Raw genomic sequence first — 22,865 nt, forward strand, 5'->3', positions numbered from 1 at the left:
CACCTATTTCATTTCAATTATCATCTCTTGCTCTAACTTGACTCAATTTCATTTGTGTCATTTTGGTTCAATGTAGGACAGACCAGTAACTCTAGTAGAAGAGTTATTCTTCAGTCTGAATGTGGGGTAAAATCATGAATTCACCAAAATATTTAAATGCATGCAGAACCTTAAATCACTGAGCAACATATACACATGTTAAAAACGACTAGAGGATATCAGTAAAAACTCTTGAGCTGTTACCCATCAAAGAAGGTACAGAACAGTTGATGTGATAACCTTTCTTTAGGGACCACTTAAGTCCTGTTGTGCACATAGGGTACAGAGGTACTTAAGGAGACTCTAATTTCACTTTCCTATTAACTGCCAGTCCCCTGGTCACTGTCCTCCACCCTCAAGAATATTGATTTGTCACAAGAGTAGGGGAGCAGACTAGGCTAAAACTGCTTAGGCTTGGATTATTTTAGACTTTTTGGAGTTGAGTCCCATGTTGAAGGGGGGTGCTCTTGTTTGTGATGTGAGGCCTTTCATCAAAATATGCTTTACATATTAAAACACAGATATACAGGCTACCAAACAGCAATGTACATTGTATTGTTTTGTGAGTCTACGCAGTCTCAGATGTGGTTTACACTCAACTGACAACAGATCCAATAAAACTGAACCATCAACCAGCCTAAAGCCTTGGTCACACCAAAAAGTGACATTAAATCCACGTTATGCATTGACTACTCGCAGGGCTAGTTGGTAAACTACTGTAGCTGGTGAGCTACAGTATAAAAATAACAATAGCTTCCGAACTTCTGTTTCTCTGTGCTGTAATGTTTACTCTCCCCTTTGTGATCAAGACTGTGTAGAATGTAATTCAATAGTCTTATAAAAGACGAGAAAGATGACTTTTCAGGTGGATGCCGATTTAGATATGGTAGATGGACTGCATTTATATAGCACTTTTCTAGTGTTATCAACCACTCAAAGCGCTGTCCACTACGAGTCTCATGCTATCCATACAGCACATCTCTATCACACACATACATCCAACGATGGCACATCGGAGGCAATTTTGGATTCAGTATCTTGCCCAAGGACTCTCTGACACATGGACTGGAGGTCCTACAACGCCATATGTTCAGCTCATTAGCTGTTTTCCACTGACAAACCATGGCTTTAGCTAGCTTCACGGCTAACTTAGGGTAATTTAGCAATAGGGCTGCAACTAACGACTATTTTAATAGTCGACTAGTCACCGACTATTGAAACGATTAGTCGACTAATCGGATAATTATTAATTTTTTCTTAAATTTAGCATGAAGTTGCTTTAATTATGTGGCAAATGATAATAGACACAAGAGAATCTTTTTATTCGGCGTATACAGGCTAAAATGCTGCCAAACTTTAGAAGTTTTGGTACGGGTAGCTGATGTGTTGGACGCCGCCATTTCTGTGTACGTTACCGCAACTCTCAGAGATTGCAATTAAGTGACTTAAATGACTTAAATGCCTCACTCTGTTGGAAAAACACGTCTGGCGACAATAGTCGACAATGGAATTCATTGTCGACTACTTCTATTATCGATTTTTGTCGACAATGTCGACGAATCGTTGCAGCCCTATTTAGCAACAGATAAACTGCAAGCATGCATTTAATAGCAGCTGTCAGCACTATACTGATGAGGTATAGAGGTGTATACACAGATCCACAAATGCCAACTCGATTCTGTTCCGCAGGGGCCAGATAAGCTTTGAGTTGTTCACAGGGATTAACGTATTGCCAACAGTGGAGATGCAGTGCTCTCTGGTGGAGAAACTCTCTAATAGTGACACTGGCAAACAAGTGGTAATACAGAACAATCTGCTTAAATTAGCCAATAGAATCAGCCCAACGATTTATCAGTCGGCAGTCAGACTCTAGTAATGGGTTTGCTAGCTGCTTGCTGTCATTTAGCCAGTCCATTAGCTAACTAACACTGATTGTATCGATTCTATTGAAATTAATTGATTTTTCTGCAAACATTTGCTTTTATAAACACTGCGGTGACCATAGCTTAATGCTCATTAATTTCACTGGTTTAAGAAATGTGCCAGCTCTATCCGCCGCTATTTATCTTATGGTCCTTTGAGCAGGTTAAAACAGGCCTTTTCTGGATATTGCAGACTGAGTTGTAGCTAAATCTAAACAAACAAAATACACCTGCTTCAGCCAAAAAAATATTTTTTTGTTCCAGTCTTGGTGGGTTGTCTAGTATCAGTGGGAGCCACACGCAGATATCACAGACTTTCCATCATACCATTGCTCTATTTATAAGCCTCCCCTTACACCAGTCCAACTCTCCAGGGAGGTCATTAATTTGCCTCTCTGTCAGTGGTATGCCCCACAAAAAGTCCATCAAAACTTGCAGGCTGCTTATCTATACGGCTACATTCGCTACACTAGAAATTATAGCTGTGCGAATTCTCATTAGAAAGAGGTCATTTAATTACCATGTCATGACAAATGCTGTAAAGAAGCACATAAGACAGATGACCCTCTTATATTTGTTTCTTGTGTTTAAGTTTCCGACGAAGTTAAATGATCCCACAACAGTGTCCGCAGTGATAACATGTTAGATCTGACTGCTCTGGAAAATAGGACAAATCCAACTTAGCTTAGTGGCTCAGCCCACTGCCTTGCATTCACAGCTCTGAAGGACAATCTACATAATGTTACCCAATCCTCCAAAATGTTGGAACTGTTTTGAAAATATTAATCATTAGTATCTTTCAATTCAAGTGTACAGTGATAAGATATGAGGGACAGAACAAGGTGGCCGACCAGATATTTCCCAGTGGAGATAAAGTGGTCTCGATACCTCGATAACCCCGTGCTTTGAGTGCGCCTGTTCACTCGTTGCTCCTGTCTCAGCATTTATCAGGGGACTATAGCAAGTTGACCCCTTGACCTGTATGAGCTTATATCATGCTTTTCATCCCAGGCATACTGCCATGGTGGCTGTGAAAGGTGTTTAATGAACTGTCTTGTAAGAAGAAGGTTGTGCTTGCCCATCAGCACTCATCCCTCCTCCCTGTTTCTGCATCCCTTTCTTATTTACAGCCATATTCTCTGTTGCTTTTTGCTGAGCTAGTGTGTTTTCCCCGAACTGGAAAGCCCTGGAGGTGTGAATAGTTCATCTGTAGAAAGATACATCATTTGTTGGGATTTGCATCTTACAGAGGGGAGTATGAGGGACACAAAAGGTATTTCACAGTAAGACAGCAGTGATACCTGATACTCTGATTTAATCTATACACTGAATTTGTCAATGCACAGAATGAATCCTATCTTACATAAAGGAAATGCTTTGTTGCTGAAAGCTAAATTGTATGGATATAACACAATAAAAAATTGTTTGAGTAAACCATGTAATTGCATCTATTAGCCTATAAGGGTTCTTTGTTGGAAACTGTTCGGAGTGTGTTAGATCACATTTATTGTTGATTTATTCATTATTGATCAGTCCGCACATGAATAGAAACCTTGAAATAGAGAAAGGGGTTTTTGTTTGTACATTGTGGAATTATATATTTTTTGTTACTTAGAGACTGATTGTTTGCAGTCAGCTGTCTGTGTTTGTGCAGGGAACTATAATAGCTACAAAATAAAAAAGACAAAAAAACCAAAAAAAAAAAATGCGCCAGATTCTTTTCAGCATAGGCAAAAGCACATAAAAGCACCACTTGTTTTTGTCTTACAACTTTGTTGAGGTAGTGCAAATCAATCAGACTGAAATTTACTGGCAAAGACAGCTGCTTATTAGTAAGGTTTGGTATACATTACCTACAGAGAATACATTATGCTGGCAAACAGTTATCATATGATTTTTGATATGTCAAACCGTTTTGGAATTATACTTCTTTAATTAAACCTTTAATTTAATTTTATGTAATTACTTATCATTCAAAATTGGCTTAAGCAATTGCAACCAAACTCGTTGCTCGTGTCTTGAGATATCCTGTCTTTAGGGGCACCACAAAGTGTTTGTATCTTGTATTTGGCAGCATGGATTCATATAAAATTTGGTTCACACGATCTAGGGTCATGACTCAGTCGATGCATAAGATATAGTAATTAGTGAGTTAAGTGGGTGTGGCTTATTACAAAAAAATCTTTTAGACTGAAAAATTTCTTTTCACATTCTAAACTTAAGAAAAATCTAAATGCAGCCATCAAAAAAGTGCACTGCAGCATACATCATAAAAGTTATTCAAGTGAAATTTCAGGGTAAGTATAAAATGGTGCCAAAAAAAAAAAAGAAGAAGAAAAAGAAAACCATGTCAATCAGCACGCGGCATAATATGGATAATTAATGTAATGCTTAAAGGAGCAGGAAGTTGTCTGGAATAAGCGTTCTCACATTTATGGAACCAAATTAGATCAACAGTATGTTGTTTGTTTCCCTACAGATTTTAAAGTTGTAGCATCAGGCATGGTAGTCTACATTAATCTTTGATGAGATCAACACAGAAAATATAGTGCACTGCCCCATATCATCTGTTTTATCTGACATCAGTACTGCCTGTTGTGGTATGAAACAGAGAGAGGTAGAGTTCTGTGGTGTATGAGTTTAGTTTGATAATTAGGCAGAAAAAGGGAATAATTAAGTCAAAATATCCTGTTTTTGTTTTTTTCAGGTTTTCTGTTGGGGTTTAAATTTGTTTCAAGAGGTGCTTGAGCTCCGCTGGCTTGGCTTGCTGGGCGATAAAAATGAGCAGCAATTTCTGCTCTTCACATCAACAACAACAACACTTGTTTATCTTGTTCACTTGGGACAAGTCTTCACGTTACAGTCTGGATTCAGTTTTGCTTGGCTTTTTAGTTTGTCTTTGTGAACATAACAGCTGGGCACCAGTGGTCTCTCTGACCTCTATTTGTCTTTAGTCCTTCCTGTGAATTGAACCCTTTAATCCCATTCAGATTCCTTATACCTCCAGGGAAATGGCTCGCTGACACATTTTTTAAGTTTATTCCATAATGACATTAAAAACTGCCTGATCAAAGCATGCTGGGAAGCTTAATGAATACAACATGCTTTAGACAATTTATTTGCACCAATATATATACTTTATCATCATCAACTAGGTATTGAGCGGTATTGAGCGTACATTTGTTATTTATATAGTTTATATAGTATATTTATATAGTTGCATATGCTGGCTGGTTGACAACAGGTAAGATAGAGCTGAATTTTGAAAAACTTAAATGCAAATTACTGTAAAGTATCTATACTGAAATGAGGAGACAGCTCACAGAGTTGTCACAAATACAAGTACACTGAATTAAAGTTTATTTTAGGTTACAGCTTTTGAAAATTTTATAGCTGTAATAGAACTTGACGAAAATGGACTTTGTGGGCAACCTCTGCGGAATGTGGCTACCTAACCCACATAGCGTAGCTTGACTTGGCACAGTTTCCCACTGTGTGCATGAAAGATGAGGAAGAAGGAAAATACAAGATCATTTGCTCACTTACACGGATTAACACCCACTCAGAGAGCCAGTTATTTTGAGCAGCTGTTATAATGGTGAAAGTCGAAGGTAAAAACCAAACATACTGACTCCTTATATTGATTCTGTGGTAGTCCATTATATAACAGGGAAGACACACTGGAGAGTCCACAGGACATGTATAAACCAATAAGTATGTAGAAGTTCATTAAGCAAGTCATAAAGTATAAAAATACAGTACATATTGAATATACAAACACCTTTGTATATGCAAAGGTGTTTGTATATGTGTTTAGCCACTAAGAGTTATTTGCTTTTAAAATGCTTTTCAATACACTTGAAAGAACCATTCTTTAGTTAAGAGTTTCCACATAAACTTTCAAGGTTTGAGTGGCTTGAAGGTTAATGGCAACTTAACATACTAAATATTTTTTTTTGTCATTTAGTGGCTCCTTAGAAGCACAGTCATCATTGATTGACATCTAAATTCTCATGCTAAAGTTGATAAGTTAACATAGTCTCTTTCCTTCTCTCCTATCATGCTGTACTTTGTCTCACCTGACTTGATTCCTGAAGTAGGATAAGTAGTGAAAAGGGAAAGGAGGAATGAGCAGTAGTGAAAAGATTTGTGACATACCCTCTGTAAATGGAGCTGATGATGCCTAATTTTGGAAGTGGCTCCCTGTGGTCTGCCTGCTGGGAATACTAATCTGAATTCCCAGTCACTTTAGACTGTGATGTCTTTATCCATTCTAGATAGGATAAATGTTGTCACCTCTCTACACAAAAGGTGGAATTCTGAATTATTTATGGTGTCCATCTTTCCCTATTAACAGATGGTATCAGCGGAAAAAAAACATCATGTACTATTATCTTGCAGTGCTGTCACATTGTATATGTGAAACTACCACTGGGATGGGGGTGGTCACCAAAGTTAAGAATTTTAAATTTCTAAAATGTCCTTAGGACACTAGACCAGTGCCGGTTCAAAATGTGCCTTTTTGTCAGGGCTGACTGCTTGACCTGTGCCGGTCAATTCTTGGCATGCAAAATTATCCATTACAGAAATAACATATCAAATGTAAGGAGGTACAGAGCACCCCTGGGGCCGGCAAGGAGAAAAAAAAAAAAAAGATCCATGTGTAAATGTGTAGACTCTGGGTTTAGAAATTTGTGTGCACGGTTTATAAGCTGCGCTGCAGAATTCATAGTCCTCAGATTTATAAACTTTGCCCTTGGATCCATGTGCTCAAATGATTTGGTTTGCTTGTGTAAAGCAGAGTAAATAAAATGTCACACAATGAAAGGAGTAAAATGTCCAATAGTATGTGCACACTGTAAATTTTCCAGGTGCCGCACTGCCTGCCTTTTCATTCATGTCAAGTAACATGTAGACAAGCAATGTTTGAAGCTTTCCTGAGAACCACTCGTCCAAAACACTACAGTAGACACTACACATCTTTGCAGCAATATGTTCGCCAGGTTTGAAGTCAATCAGTCAAGAAAATCCAAAATAGATAGATTCCTCCATTTATAGTCAGATGACAACCACTAAGAATATTAGTTACTCTTACTTTGAATGTCAATTAAAATGGTATTTACAGTTTTGTTACATCCACTGAAATGAGGTCACGCAACATAAACATACTAATAATAAAACCATAAGCCAAGACACACAAAGTGCCACAGATGTAAAGATAAGCTAAAAACAATACACCTGAAGTGCAGGAGAGCTATAATTCAAAGGTTAAATAACTTTTAACATATCAAAAATATACAAATTATAAATAATTGCAAAGACAACTAACTATAAATTAAATATGCCTAAAGGAGGTTTACCATAGAAGAGGCAAAGCCATAAAAAGGAGAACTTTATGGTGGCACTATAGGAAAGTCAGAGGACCACCAAAGTCATTATGATTCGTCTGTGTGGCACCGTGAATGTCTGTACAGAATTTCATAGCAATCCATCCAGTCACTGTAGAGAGATGTCAGTCTAAACCAAAGTGTTTGACTGACAAACCAACTGACAGACACATGGGCCGACAGACCTACAAAGCTACGTCGCTTGCATGGCTAACAATTGTTTACAAAGCAGCAGTAGGCCATTAATTTAGTGATTTGAATACAACTGCTGTTATAAAACATATCACATCTTGTGTAGCTCAAGAAGAAAAAAAACATATACATATACTATAAGTGTGTGTGAAAAACAATATTTGTTATTTGCCACCAGCATAATGCTTGCCTCTATCTCAAAAACTGAATCAACACACAAAATTACCTTTTTATTTTGTTTCTGTAAAAACTTGCATCCAAACATTGGAAAGTTGGCTATTAAGGCTACTGCTTAGTGATGTTAAGAAAATATAATTTTTCTTTCTATACAACACAACATACCTTTTCAACACAGAAATATAATAATCTTGAATAAATTTCACACTTATTATGCAGTGGGAAATGGAACCGGTTAAATAAGCCACATCTAAAATTCGATACTGTAAATGAGCCTATTTGAATGTGTAGGAGATAAGTTTCTTTATTTTGAACCTGATTTCCCATCAGGTTAGAGTGTACGCTCAGGAAAATATGATCTGTTGTGAGCTCATTATTTTTAATTACCTCCATCTCCTCAGTCTGTTATCACCACTTTTACCGATAACACTGCTGTCTGTCAACAAATGTTTGTGCCTGCTGATAATGTTTATGGTTACTGCCAACAAACCAGAGGCCCAAATACAAAAGCATTAATGAACTGGCTTGGGCTGGATTTCTTTTAGGTCATAAATCAGTGATACAGAAGAATGAATTAGGCATATAATCATACAAAGAAGTTGTGAACTGGCATAGAGGAAAAAAAACAGTCACTGCTGCAGCATCATTGACTGCTTCTGGTGAGGCTCCATTAAACTGGCAGTGCTCATTGGTGTGAGGCACTGAAATGAATTTAATGTAAAGCTCTTCAAGAATCTATGGTTCATATGAAGGGACAACAGGCACCTCGAGATACAGTAGAAGGTTTGTGGACCACTGATCTTATGATGTTTAAGACATTTTCAAGATTGAGCTAGATCAATGAATAAAGTATGAATCTGACATAGCGTGCAAGACTTCCCAGCAATATTAAATCCATTCATATCCCAAGGCACTGCTGAAAATCTCCCCTATTCTCTTCATCAATGCCTTTTGAACCATTACAGTGGAATGAGAAGAAAATGTCTGTCGCCTAGGGAGAGAGACAGAGGAGGGCACCAGTTCAGAGATGTTGAATACAAAAGAGATATGCATTGTGTTAACGGCAAATATATCCAGACATTTCATTATATTTCACGTTTATTAATCATCTGTTGTGAATCTCCCAGACCTCTCATACAAGAGTCTGGCTTTTCATAGCTTAGTGATATTTGATATAACATCACTCACCTGAGGTGGAGAGGGATTTAATGTCCACATCTGAAAAAATTGGTATTTTGACCACACATTTTTTGTGTGGTTTGTAATGCTCATTCAGTACAACCAGAGGGAGGATCAGACAAACCTTTGCATTAATTGCAGTTTTTACAGCTTCCTTTCAAATTTTGTGGTAAACAAGTGCATTATTGTTTATGCAGCAATTCATTAATCAAAAATGTCATTCAGTTCAAATATCACAACATTCTCAACCTTTAGTTGAGATCATTTGCATGTTTAACGCACATAATAATTCAGTTTCTAATGAGATAATTAATCACAGTTGCCACTGGCCAAATTAATGATTGCCACAGCTTTACAAATTGAATAACAACCCTGTGTAGAAACAGCATAGAGCGGTTTTCAGAATAGGGGGATAAACAATGGGTGCCAGGGCCCATCACGTATTTAATTCAGCTGCAACATTTTTTTGGTTTGTTTTGTTTTTGCGAAGGCAAAGTATGAAAAATGAACTACCTATTTGTGACAAAAGGTCGAAATGAAATGGAGCTGCCCACCCCTGGAAGAATGGGAAATACATTTTAATCGAGTATTGCCTGTCTGTTCGCTTTTTTCCAGAGATACACAGATTTATGCAAACTGCAACAATGAAGAAATGGCTGCTGGCTACTGTTTTGCACAGTGTTTGGTGTGTGCATATGCGAGCAAGTGCACAATTGAATAAACAAACAATGACAAAAACAGTTGTGCAGACTGCTTTGTACATCATACCACACCCAGGGCTTTCACAAATGCAAAACATGCATATCAGGTCTTGGAACAGTGAAGTGGAGGAGACCTGAGGATGTTTGAATGCAAACCAATCAGTAAAACTGCAGTTAGGTACAGAGGAAAATAAAATTGAGCTTACACAACATCACCCCATGAATCAATTCAGCTCCAGTCCTCAAACATGTAAATGTGTTGTTCTCCATCAAATATTAAGGTACACCAAAGGCTAACATATTTTACTTCTGCTGCTGATGGAAAAGCATATTCAGATCTCTCTTCCTTATCAACAAGTTCACTGAAAAATGTAGACATTGTGACCAACACTAAATGTTATTGATACCATTTTAAATTAATGGGGCTTATTTGCCTCAGAGATAGAAATTCAAACATATATAACAGCAGGAAAAACAACAAACAAATAGATCAATGTTATAGAAAAACCACCAACTGCATTCTAAATGCTTGATTCAGAGGATTTTACACTACATATGAGTTCCACTCACTTATTCATATTAAGACTGCTCAGGAGGACACATGAGCTGCCGTTTTCTAACTGTATTCTCAAAACTGTGACCCTAATTCTCTTGGCAGTTATTGATTAAATTGATTGTACCTAATTTATACAAATGAAGACAAAGTAGAAACATATAGTCGCACAGGATGTGATAGAAGCAATAAAAACCCAGGGAAGGAATCTATGTTAATGTAGAATAGAGAGGGAAATGAAACATCTCCTTTATAAACACTGACTTTTATCTAATAAGGAATCATTCTCTACTTCAACTTTTATTTCTTGCTTCAATATCATTTTCTTTAAAACATCTCCCTTGAAACTCCCTCAAGGATTAATCAATGTCTTTATAAATAAAACCCTTATTTACCACACATCATCAAGGAACATCTGCTATTATCCCTGTAAACATGTCTGTCACACTTATGGATCTAAACGGCATAAGTGCCAAGGGCTGAGCGAGGAGAGGGAAGCAGGGAGTCATTGAGATGTAGCACATTATTTTTAGTGTTTCTTGCTTTATTTATGAAATTACATAACAATGTTAGCACCAAGATTGGCTTGTTGGTTTGAATGCTTTTTTTGTCTTGGCTTGTCAGGATGAGCTGTTGTACCATATGGAGAAGGAACGTGCAGTGGAGTTTTTGCTTGTTTTTTGAATCCTGTCTGTTTGATGTTATGTTTGTGTATATGGTTGCCTACGAACCACAATTTGTAACATAAAGGTCGAATATTTGAAGATATGCAACTTCAAACCCAGTTTCAGAGACTTTACTGCATCAAAGACATAAAATTTTAATGTGAATGCACCATGGTTAAATGATAAGCTTGCTCAGGGAAGGCTTTCATGGGAAAAAAAAAAAGTTTCAGCTCCTTGTATATACTTAAACAAATACTTTTGCATTTTTATTTTCTAATTAAAATTCCAACCAGTTCCCAGTTTCCTGTACATGCTAAAAGTGGTCTCACAGAATACAATAACTTGATACGGTTGTGACCAACACTCCCATTCAGATGGTGTTTATTTGAGCGTCCAAACTCACAATCACTCATCTTCATCTACTATTCTCTATATAACAGACTTTTAGTATTTTACTGTAAAATTTCTCAAATTTTCACTTTGTCATTATTGGGTACTGATTGTAGATTGATGATGATTTGTTTTATTTTAGCATAAGGCTGCAACATAACCAAATGTGAAAAGAGTGAAGGGGTCTGAATACTTTCCAAATACACTGTAAATCCTGTGCAGTAGGTAGAAAATAGGGAGGAATTTCAGATGTTAACGTTGTTAAGGTTTGTCAGTGGACTTTCACTGTGGACTGAAGCTTGGAGCAGTGCCAAAGTGTTTTAACACAGCTCTTAATGGCTCTGTTTTGCTTCCATCCTCTGAGAACAATAAGTGCTTTTGTTGACACTAATGTCTGACACTCTCTGTCTGTCTGGGCCTTTAGAGTCTCCCGAATCTATAAAGGACTGAATTTTATTAAGAGCACAAAAGTTGTAGGATCTAAGCCCCTGATGTTGAACTGCTAGCCAGCTACTCTGCTGAAAGTGGGGAGGGTTCATTTAGTCTTGCTTCATTTACCTTTATTTTGATTGGACTTATTTTTATTTTTAGCCTGGTGCACTGTCCTGAACCCAATTAAAGCGTGGTTGAAGCAGGAAGTAAAAAGAGCAAAGTGGAATGAATCAGCTGTTGGAGGAAAAACACATTAGTTAATAGAATAACAAATCGTGACCATCTAAATGCAAGTTGTTACACAAATTTTTGAACTTTTTTGAACATTGTATGAATTACAATGATACTGTATGCAGCAGAAAGAGCACACTTTATGACAGTCATCACAGAGCCAGTGCAGTGACATAACCTGCCACTGCTACATGTAATCCGGCCAGGATCAGTGATTATAGCCCGGACACTTCATGGCATGCACTAAAATCTGCACAATTACTGATCAGTAAATGCACTACAGTAATCAATGCGTTGATTCTTGATCTGATACACTATAGCAGTGCTCTGTATTGTCAGAAGAGCAAGGTTCAGTGAAAATAGGGTGAAGGGTTCCTGCATTTGTTTAGCATCCTGATTCCTCCCTTAAAGCTAAAAGGTTATTATACTAGAAGAGGTCAAAGGCAATCCTGCCCTATGGAAACAATTCTCGTGAGGCTGTTAATCTGTTGTAGAGGAAATACAAGGGATTCTTGCAATAAGCTGAAAACAGGGAATGAAAAACCAGAACTAAGCACCTGTGGTTTGGCTGAAGAACAGATCAGAGTTTGATTCTTGGCCCAGGCATCTGTGTGGAGCTTGCATTGTTCACTTTAGTCTCACCATATTGATCTTGGTAACAATGGGTGGAAAGATCCCAATGTGCTTTATGACTCAGCAGACTGGTCCTGCAGTTAGTCACAGGGTCAAGCCAAGCTATAGAGAAAGCAGTGTTTTTTACTTGGCAGGAGTGAGGTGTCTTAATGACAACAACACCGAAAATGTTGAGTAGCTGAAAATAAGAAAGCACATAAAAATTCTCTACAACACAATAGTTTGATCAATCAGTATTCCAAGAAGAGAATAGTTTAATTTATCACCAGGTAAGAATGGAAATCTACACTGTGGGGACTCACTGACTGGAGACTTGACCTTGGATAACATCCAGTGCAGCATTCAGCTGCTTCTTAATTGAATGGTGAGGACTACACTGTGCTGGATAATGGCAGCCATTTGGCCCTCAGGTCCTCCTGAGATAATAAACACAACTACACTCGCCTCTGACTGAACATAGAAAAACATGTGTAAAACTGTTCTGTAAATTAGAAGCTACAGCACTATTACTGGGGCTACTTCAAAGTTTCCCTAAAGAATACTGACAGGTGAAGGGGGCGACTGTTCGCTAAGGCCTAAGCCTTAAGTTACCGCTGCTACGCCTCTCAAGCTTTACATTCTAGCACTGCACATATGCAGTCCCCTATTTATTTTACAACCACATTAACCAGTCAAGTATCTAAATAGTTTTTGAAACAATGGTTCTTCTATTTCACACAGAAGCATACAAAAGAGATAAGTATCGCTCTCATGCACACTACTTGTAGCCTGCCATGCCTAGTTACCGTTGCTAAGCTATGATTGGACAGTTGCGATCCAGGGAACGAACAGTCAGATGTCATGCTTAAACGATGCATGGTTCTAGCTGCTGAATCTGATGTACTGAAAACATCTGAAAGCACTGCTTTTGGATTTTATGCCTCAATCAAAGTTTTACCTTACACTATTCATGAAGATGAAACATCAACACACAAGTTAGTTTATGCAAAACCTTTTCTTTCTGTTTTCTTTGATCAAAAATATACTGCAAACATATTTTCAGTAAGTATTTACTCAAACATTTCCAGAGCCTGACTAAAGCTTTTGATTTTTCTTCTCTAGCAAACAGTAGAGATGTATAATATTTCTGTACAGTTCTAATGAGCATCATTACTCCTGCATTGATGCAGTGCCAAATGAGCTCATTGAATTTTTAAGAAGGCACAGTTATTTAAAGCAAGTGATTTGAACATTAAATCTGCATCAAAAATCTGCTTGAAACTCACATCACAGCAATTAAACATATTTCCAAAGCCCATTAGCAATTAAATGGATAGTGCTGGGGTGAGGGGGTGCAGATTAAAGCAGTTCTATAAACTTGGGGGGGTATATACTGTATTGGTATACTCTGATGAAGTAATTGGGTCACAAAGAGCTCACATCAGAGGACAGGAAGCTCAGCTGCTTTAGTCTCAGCCTGAACAGATGGCAAGTGTACACAGCATCACTAAAATGGAGCCACGAGAACATTTTTAAACAACCTACTAAGATCTTTAACTTTGAATCTGGCTGCGAGAATGGTGAACCATCCTAAACTCAGTTGCACAGTGCAGTTTTCATATGTCAAAGCTCTGCCAAGATAGTCTCTCCTTGCTGCATATAGCACATTCTCTTTTTTTTACAGCACATCACATCTTTATTTTCCTCCCCATCCCTGTTCTTTTGATTCTCAAGAGGGAGATCGGAGGGGGCTCTTGCTGAAGAATTTAATTTCTTGAGTCGATGCTAAGAAGTGACTGTGTTCTATTAGAGCAGGCACACTGTTCAGGACTATCTCTGTAGTCCAGTGAGCAAGAAATCTCGCCAACACAAACATGATAAGCTCTGCCTGTCCCGGTTCTTGACAGAATGCTGAAATTGTGCGATTGTTACAGCAGTGAAAATCCCTCAGGTGAAAAATACAACATAGGGTAGCTTCACTACAGCTCCCACTTACTTGGCAGATATGCGACGAGACACGTCACAGAAGCACCACAAAACATGACAGCAGCAAAATTAAAAACACAAAAAAGAGAGAAATTCAAAATCAGGGGCAAAACATTTACCTAGATTTTGTTAAAGCATTGAATTCAGTTATTATTAGTTGCCCAGTCTTTCTTGTTTTCTGGTAGAAAAAAGAGGGGAGATGCCAAGAGACATTTTTATACAGGTGTTATCACCTAATATCTTATTCCAAAGAACATAATGTTTTTGCAAAACTAACAGATATAAGCACATCTAAAACTGAAGAGCCAACTGTAGGTGCATATGGCTAAAAGGCTAATATTCTCTCTGCTGCTGTGTGCTCCAACATTGGAATAATCTAAAATGAGGCACCATTAACACCTTCCAAACACCTTTGCACGACACTCTAATTTCAGTTTGCTAGATGTGGCTACATGACGTCAAAGGAGTGCAATAAAAAAACAACCAAAAAAAAAATAAAACTGGTTCACACTTTCACTGCTTCTAAGGTGGAGAGAAACACAGACAACACTGTGCCTACCGTCAAAGCATACAAAAAGTAAGCTAACTTGGGGGTCAGGTGAACATTAGCCTGCTGTTACCGCCAGGTGTTAAATCAACAAGTCAGCTGACAGCCAACGGTCCGCAGGGTGCAGACTGAAGGTCTGACGCAGACCTTGTCAAGGTCTGTATCTCTGAGAGCATCCCAGAGGAACAAATGCAGGAAGCATGTCTGCCTCTAACATTGATGTCAGTGCTCACAGTTCAGGAATAATTGCAATTTGCACAAGGAATTCCAGCTCAAAACAAGACAACCAATGCACAAGGGCTGTGTGGACACAGCACTGTGATGGTCTTGGGCAACTGAAAAAGCTGTCAGTCCAGGAGGCTGACGTGCAACATGCACACGGTCCATTACTGCACACAGATTTCCCTTGTCTGCCTCTTCTCTTCTTTGAAAGGGAATCAAGTTAACAAGGCTGCCTTTGATCGGCATGGTTGCTGCATCACAAGTCATTACATATAAAGCCAAGCCTGCACTGAAACACGGTCAATGCACAGTGTGTTTTTTTATTGGACCTCACATACCTGATGTTATTACATCAGGTATTACAAGTTCTGTGCTTGCTGCCCTGTGTTCTGGCTTTACCCAGTGGATCCCTGTGGGAAAAAAAAATGTTGGTGTGGAGGTACATCAGTTGTTAGGAGCTGTAGGTCATGGGTACAGACTGAATAGCTGTGCTGTTAACACAGGCTGCAGGGAGCACAGTAGAAGCAGGATCAGTGCAGTGCTACAGCTGGCCACATCAAAGGCCTCCGCTGTGTGAAGTGAGTTAGAGAGGAAGGGACGATATCACCTCCACAGCGGTCTGTATGCAGTTAGAGGAGCAAATATTGGTGAAGTAGGACTGCTGGAGGATAAAGTTTACTTTGATTTAGCATTGCTGGATACAGGTACTGTACATGGGTTGGCAGGCAATTTAATTGGTAATTTAATTTAATCCCCAAAACACAGTTGTTGTTTTTTTTTTATTCAGATTTATAATCATACACCTTCTAAACTGTAACTAATGAATGTTGTTCTAACAAACAGCAGGTTTGAAAGTGTCATATTCATCTTATCCCTTCATCCACACATCCTTTCCTCTTGGTCGGCTCAAAGGTGACAGCATTTGTCAAAATCCCCAGGGCTACACTGAGGTGCCATGACAAACAGTATTTGGAAAGGATGAGCAACATTTCATTCATGTGTCAGTCATCATGAAAGGCACAGTAAAAGTCCCCTATTCTGGCTTTCTAAATTATCATTGGAAAGACATGGTTACTGCTTTATTATTTTATGAAAATAATTTGGAAAACAGACAACAATTTCTAGATTAGATGGGTATAGCTATGGCAAACGCTGAACTTTTAAAATACTCCAAAGCAGCCTTTTTTCAATCTTTTGTCAACATATGTTCTTTTGTTTGTGAATTGCTTTCAGTGTTGCGTGTTTTTGCTATGAGAAATATACATGATACAGAGGCCAAAGGACAAGTAGTCTACTCTAATACTGCGCTGGTTCATGCACATTAAAAGATGTTCACCCACTGACTCAAATGCAGTCAAACTCTATTTTGTTTTAAAGCAGCAGAGACTCTGCTTTGGACATCTACTGCCTGAATTCATCAGCACTGGGGAATCGGGAGAGAAAAAAACAGATCAGCATAAAAAGAGTGTCCATATTTGAAGTTAAACCATGAAACACATTATTGAATGTCATAAAATCTGGTCAGTTAACTTCCAAACTGTGCAGCACAGAAGCCATAGAGTAGGAAGATCACAGAAGCTATGGCAGCCATAAATCTGAAATAACTTGAGCAAGCAAAAGTTGAGATTACAAACTAAGAATTTCCTGCTGGAGACAGCTTCTGAAAGACTACAGTAGTGAAACTAAGAGCAGAGGGAGTTAAACCTTTTAGAACAGCCACATGTGAAGACAATCAGAGCTCTTAGAATCGCACTTGATAACTGAAGCTGTTTTTCCATGTCAGCCTAGATGATTTATCAATTTCCCTCAGTGACTCTCTCAAGGTCATCTAAAGCAGTTTCCATCAGTTCACTAAGTTTGACTTGCTTTTGAACATTTTCGATTCAGTCAAGCCATCCCTCAACATTTGACCATTCTACTGATTCAAACTGTTTAACACAATACGGTTATATTATATTTATAGTTTTCCCGTTATACAATAATGGCTTTGTGAAAATGTGACAGGGACATTGGGTATTATTTCAGCTCTCAAGGCAGATCATCATGTTCTTATATGTTTTTCAACACCAAATAAATCTCACATTTTGTTAGAGAGAAGTGTGAATTCATGAACAGATTAGTGTTGCTCGACTGGTGTGGAAAATACTTCTCAGAAGGTATTGTAGCTAAGCCTGTGATCATCAAGACTATTTAAAGCTAAAGTGTGCCAACTGTAGAGGATGAATTACCACCAGGGAGCAGTTGAGAGATTTCAGCAGATGTTAGGTGTCATATTATAATCATGTATTTGTACATAAAACTGCTAGGAATCTTCCTGCTGTGTATATAATTAATTTACACAAAGCATATTATTTATTCATTTCCCCATGTGTAACCACATCTTTGTTTCCTCCTCTCTTAGATCCCTCAAGTAAGCTATGCCTCCACGGCCCCAGAGCTGAGTGATAACACCCGCTATGACTTCTTCTCCCGGGTGGTGCCTCCAGACACCTACCAGGCCCAGGCCATGGTGGACATTGTCAAAGCAATGCGCTGGAACTATGTCTCCACTGTAGCTTCAGAGGGAAACTATGGGGAAAGTGGCGTTGATGCATTCATTCAAAAGTCTCGAGAGGATGGTGAGTCTTTCTTCAAACATTTTTACGAGCATCCTAGAGTTTATTCAGACTGATGTTCAAAGTGTTTCTCACTGTGTGAATCTCATTTTGTGAACTTACAAGTAGATTCAAAGTGAGTGGACAAGCAATTCAGTCTCTTAAATATGTTTAAAAAAAAAAAAAAGAAGCAGCAGCAAACTCATGTGAACAAAGCTGACTGTAAAAATAATGATTCACTTCATTATACTTACAGTGCTGCATTTCAGTTAACCTGAGGCTGCTGGTTAGAAAGCAGCTCAGGTTATTTGTTGCTAAAAGATCCTATGCTTTTATGTTGAAACGCACAACCTCTCTTAGATTTGATGTGAAGATGTAGCCTATACATTTTTTTTTCTTAAGTCTATTAAGCAAATTAAGCTGCAGCATGATCTAGAAACTAGCCAGTATACAGATAGAACATAGCCAGAAAAAGTACAGTTCTCTTGATTCGTTGAAAGTCTGCTGAACCATAAAATAACACTAAGACATTCTAAGTAACTGAACTGATGAATGACCTTCGGCATGTTATGACAAACTGCCCTCACAGTGCTGACTTTTTTGGGGGGAGAGTCAAACTGCAGAGTTCAAATTTAAGGAAACTACAGTTTTAATGCTTCATGCAGTGTGTCTGTGGTATTCTGTGTGCTAGAAGCTAGTCCTGAGGTAACTAGCTTCTACTGCTGTTGCACTATGAAGGCAGGTTCCAAAGACATCTCAAACTTGCCCTTCATGGTGCAACTTAAAAGGTAATCTTTGCCTCATAACTTGACAATGTTCCTGAGAGATGTAAATGTTTACATGCAATTTTATCTTTTTTGTAAAACAGACTGTTGTGTATGATTAATGCTGACGTCTGAATTCTTTGCCCAAAATCTGACAGTGAGCTCTCAATTCTTACCTCTGGGGAATACTTGCTACACAGGTGCATTCAGTGAAGGAAATGAATTAGATTTTCAAATACTGAGAAGCAGTGACACTGTGAAAGTGACGCTGCAGAGTTAGCCCGGAGCAACACAAGGAGATGGCATTGTACAGCGTTGGGAATTCAGTCAGTTTGGCGCAGGAAGCTGCCGGCACACGCTCAATCTGACCCCTGACCCTTTCTGAAGCAGAATGTAATCACTACCGACATGTCCAGTACTTGCTGTGCCACTGCGTCTCTTTCCTTTCTGCCAGCTCTTAACTGCTGCCCATCATCAGTCATCCTAGAGCAGCACCAGTAGCAAATTGTTCCTGCAGAGCCTTCCTGTCTGTCCAGCTAAACTGCCTATTTGCCCAACAATCCACACAAAGGGGACTCAAAACCAAACACGATGCTCAGTATGATTTCCCCCTCTATTCTTAATGAATTAAAGCCTAACCTTGCATGTATAATTTAAGTATTTTGGCTCAAATCATCCTTTGAATGGATGGGCAGAAAGTGATTCTCAAATCAATCGACCTACAAATTGGTATGTAACTGTTTTAAAGAGCTGAAATCCAAAGTCTGTTAGCTGACAATGTGAGTCCCTCTTTTTTGCATTTAAAAAAATCTTTTTCTGTTTTACACAAAGTAATTAAAATAAAATATCAAATAACTGAATAACAGTTGATGCACTAAAAGATCACAAGCCACTGTTAACAACTGAGGTGTCAAAATGTCAAAATAAAAGACTTTTATGAGAAATGAAACATTTAAACATTTCATTTAAGCCTCATGGGTAGTAAGTATACAGTGCATTTCAGTGAAAATCGTGTATTTTTTTTTGTTTTCAAGTGAAAACGCTGAAGGGTGCCTTTAATGCAGTTTGAATTCACACTGTTCAATCTGGATATCCCTGGATCTGCTGTTTTCTTATGCTCAAAATGTCTCACTTGGAGTCAGGTGGAGGTGCCCCCAATTCATTTCTATCCACACTCAGCACAGCCTTTCATTATATCAAGCCCTCACTGAGTCATGAATGCTTAAAGCCCTGCAAACTTCAATTTCCAGCTACAGATACCTTAGTCTTTCCGAGGGGTTTTACTGCATTTAGTGATATCATGTCACCAACTAGTGTGCCTCCTGAGGTCACACTTTAATTAGAAAGGTTTTGTAAGGATCCAAGGAGAGCTGCAACACACTCGTTGCATTATGTAGGTGAGGTTTATGTATTATTAGTATGGTGGTTTGGGTGGTATGTTGTGTTGGTATTAAATCAGTGTTTTGGGGGGCTTATTAAACTGCAAATAGAAGAAAAAACTATTGCAGGACTTTGGCTCAATTTAGAAAGTATCCTCAAAAGAGTTCCTAAACTACATATATTGCATACAGCTATTTTTTGCATGTACAGAATCCAGTCTTCCTTGACTTAAGTCATTCAGACTACATTTGAAAGTTTTATGTGTTTTATTTAGTTTTTAATGACATGTTGTTCATGTTGTGTTCATCTATCTGGGTGATGATTTAACCACATCATTTAACACATTCAACTTGTGATCAAAACCACCACATTAGAAAAAACATCTTTTATTATTTGCTGATGCAGATTAAAGAAATAATTATGCAGTGATGGTAGCAGACTAATCTGATACAGGTCACATGTGGAAGTACAGCTCTAGCATATATCATACTGAAAAACTGATGACTGATGCCTCAGTATAAGTATGTAAATTACACAAGTCTGATCCCTGCCAGGTTTGATGAACATTTCCCAAGATACACAACAAAGAACAGGAGGCTTTCAGCTTTGAATACCTCAGGACAGGAAGTTCAAACATCTGTCTTACTAGACATTTGATGTGGTTTCTAAAAGCCATTTGTACTACTGTATTTGTTCAGGAAACTCAAGGGAACACAACATAAGTTTTGACCAAAGTCTTGTTTTTCTTGAAATTTCACCATCACTAACCACCTGACAGTAAATGACAGCATGTCGGGCAAAAAGCATGCAAGCAGGATCATTGCTTAGAGACAAATGCTGCACCCTTTTCACTGCCTTTCAATTGTAAACAAGAATTTACACAAGATATCTGTCAAGTCAGCTCGTATACAGCTCTGTCTAATCTGATGACTGGAACGATCTTTGCAAAACATTTACAAGTCACATGCTGAAATATTGTTTGATTCCCATGTCCTTTCCTACCAGTTCAGGCTTTGATTGATTATGTGAGAGAGGCACAGAGGATGAGCAGGCATGCTCTGTCAAAATCAAAGCCACAGGTATTTGGCTGCTAAATGGGTTCCGCAGTTGTCTGTTCACATAATAAAACAGCCAGATCAGAACTGGCCAAATGTTCTATCTCATTAACCAGCCAAAGGCCGTACTGAGCAGCAGTCTCGCCACCTAATGTCACATGGCCCTGTTTGCACTGTGCTGCTTTGTGTGGAGAAAGGCAGATTTTAGCTTTGAATGGAAGAGTTGTGTGCAGTGATACAAATGGTGGTAAAAATACAATAAACTCTCTAGTTTTATTGAATAAAATTATACATTTATTTCTTTTGTGCTCAGTCTCTGCTGTTTGTGAAAAAAAAACAGCAATTATCAACATCTTGGAAACAAAATGTGTAAATACTCTGCTAGAGTCGTTTAACTCATTCAGCTTTATTCATTAGTGCCTCGTATAATGTTTACACCATTCAAATAAAAATGTTTGCATAATTATGTGTAATTTAGTCATATGCCCTTACAACAAGACAAACATGATGATTGAGAGTGGAACTGAAATTGCTATTGATTTTGGGCAAACAAATAAATGCGTACATCTTTGGTTTTTGTTTAAATTTTGTGTACATATTAACTCAAAGTTGTAAAAACTGAAATGCAGATATTTATCTATTCATTTATTGCAGTGATAGCATCTTCTATATTGGTGCTCTCCAGGGTTCTGCAGTGAAATTCAGTTACATTTCCACAGCTAGTCTCAAGCTCATAAATGATATGACATTTTTAATTTAGCCTTTTCCTCAAAGCACCCCTGCAGTTTATTGTTTCTGTTAAAGGCTAGCTGGGGAACAAATGTAAATATTTCGCCCTTAATGTGACAAAAAAGAATAATCAAAACATCAAAAGTAGCCCAGCTATTCAAATATCCATTTAGCTTTACTGAATGTCCAATTGCTTTCTGTCAAAGGGGAATAGAATGAAATAAATGCATTATATTTGACTATCAGAGTACAGTCCACTAGTTATAGGCTGTTTTTTAATTTTTATTTTATTTTATTTTAAATTTTAGGTCAGATAAACATTTTCATAAAATGTTTCTTTTGTGTGTTTTTCTTTTGTGACTTGATGTGTGTGTTTCGGGGGCGTGGGGGTCATGGTGTAGTTGTTGAAGTGTTGTGTCAGTTGTAAGATGACAAAGGTCCTGCTGGCGAGAGAATCTGGTATCATTTGATCCCAGCTTACTGGGCTTTCAAGTGGAAAGAGAATTTAACTGGAAACTCACCCAGCATTTGATCAGACTGGCTGGACATCAGTATCAGCACCATGGAGCGGAAACAGTTTGACACTGGGGCCAGTCAATATCTCAGAGGAGGCTGTGAATAACCTTTAGTGTTTATGTGAGAACAAGCATGAACTTGAGCTGAAAAGGGTGAGAACGATAAAGACAACGGAGGGGGACTGGTATGCTACTTCGATGGCCTTGTCTTTTGTACATTTAATGTAGAACAAGTTTAGGATGAGTTAAAAGTGACAATGTATCTTCTGCAGTGTTCATTTTAGAAGTTTTTTTCAGCCACAGCCTACTTCAAGTAGAGAAATGTTGAATCATTCATTCTCAGTTGTTTGGTCCTTTCACACTCGTCAATAGCCAAACTTCCTTTACCATGTATGAGGCTGTTCAATCCAACTGCAACAGCTTTTTCGCAAATCTGTTCTGCAGTGGCAACAAATCAGAGGATAACAATGCTGTGACGCATTAGCGTCAACATATGTCATTTTGCAGGGAAATCATAACCTCAGCAAATTATCTTATTTTCTGTGAATAAAAGAGCATGACATTTTGTCTGCAGGGAATGTTGTTTTTAGTTC

The 22,865-nt window shown here is 38.2% G+C and overlaps 1 protein-coding gene across 3 annotated transcripts in view; it reads left to right on the forward strand.

Annotated features, from left to right (window-relative positions):
* LOC139620869 (metabotropic glutamate receptor 4-like) overlaps positions 1-22,865 on the forward strand; it is a 172,078-nt gene that overhangs the window by 96,103 nt on the left and 53,110 nt on the right. For all 3 annotated transcript variants that reach the window (XR_011690895.1, XM_071476842.1, XM_071476843.1), the window contains one exon: positions 17,637-17,853. Coding sequence is in view for 2 of the 3 variants with exons in the window: in XM_071476842.1 (XP_071332943.1) it covers positions 17,637-17,853 (217 nt within the window). In the remaining variant the exon portion in view is untranslated. The remainder of the gene's footprint in view (positions 1-17,636; positions 17,854-22,865) is intronic.

This window comes from Trachinotus anak, unplaced genomic scaffold (genome assembly GCF_046630095.1).
Source record: "Trachinotus anak isolate AG129_WGS33_773 ecotype Australia unplaced genomic scaffold, CSIRO_AGI_Tana_v1 ptg000004l, whole genome shotgun sequence".
Lineage (NCBI taxonomy): Eukaryota > Metazoa > Chordata > Actinopteri > Carangiformes > Carangidae > Trachinotus > Trachinotus anak.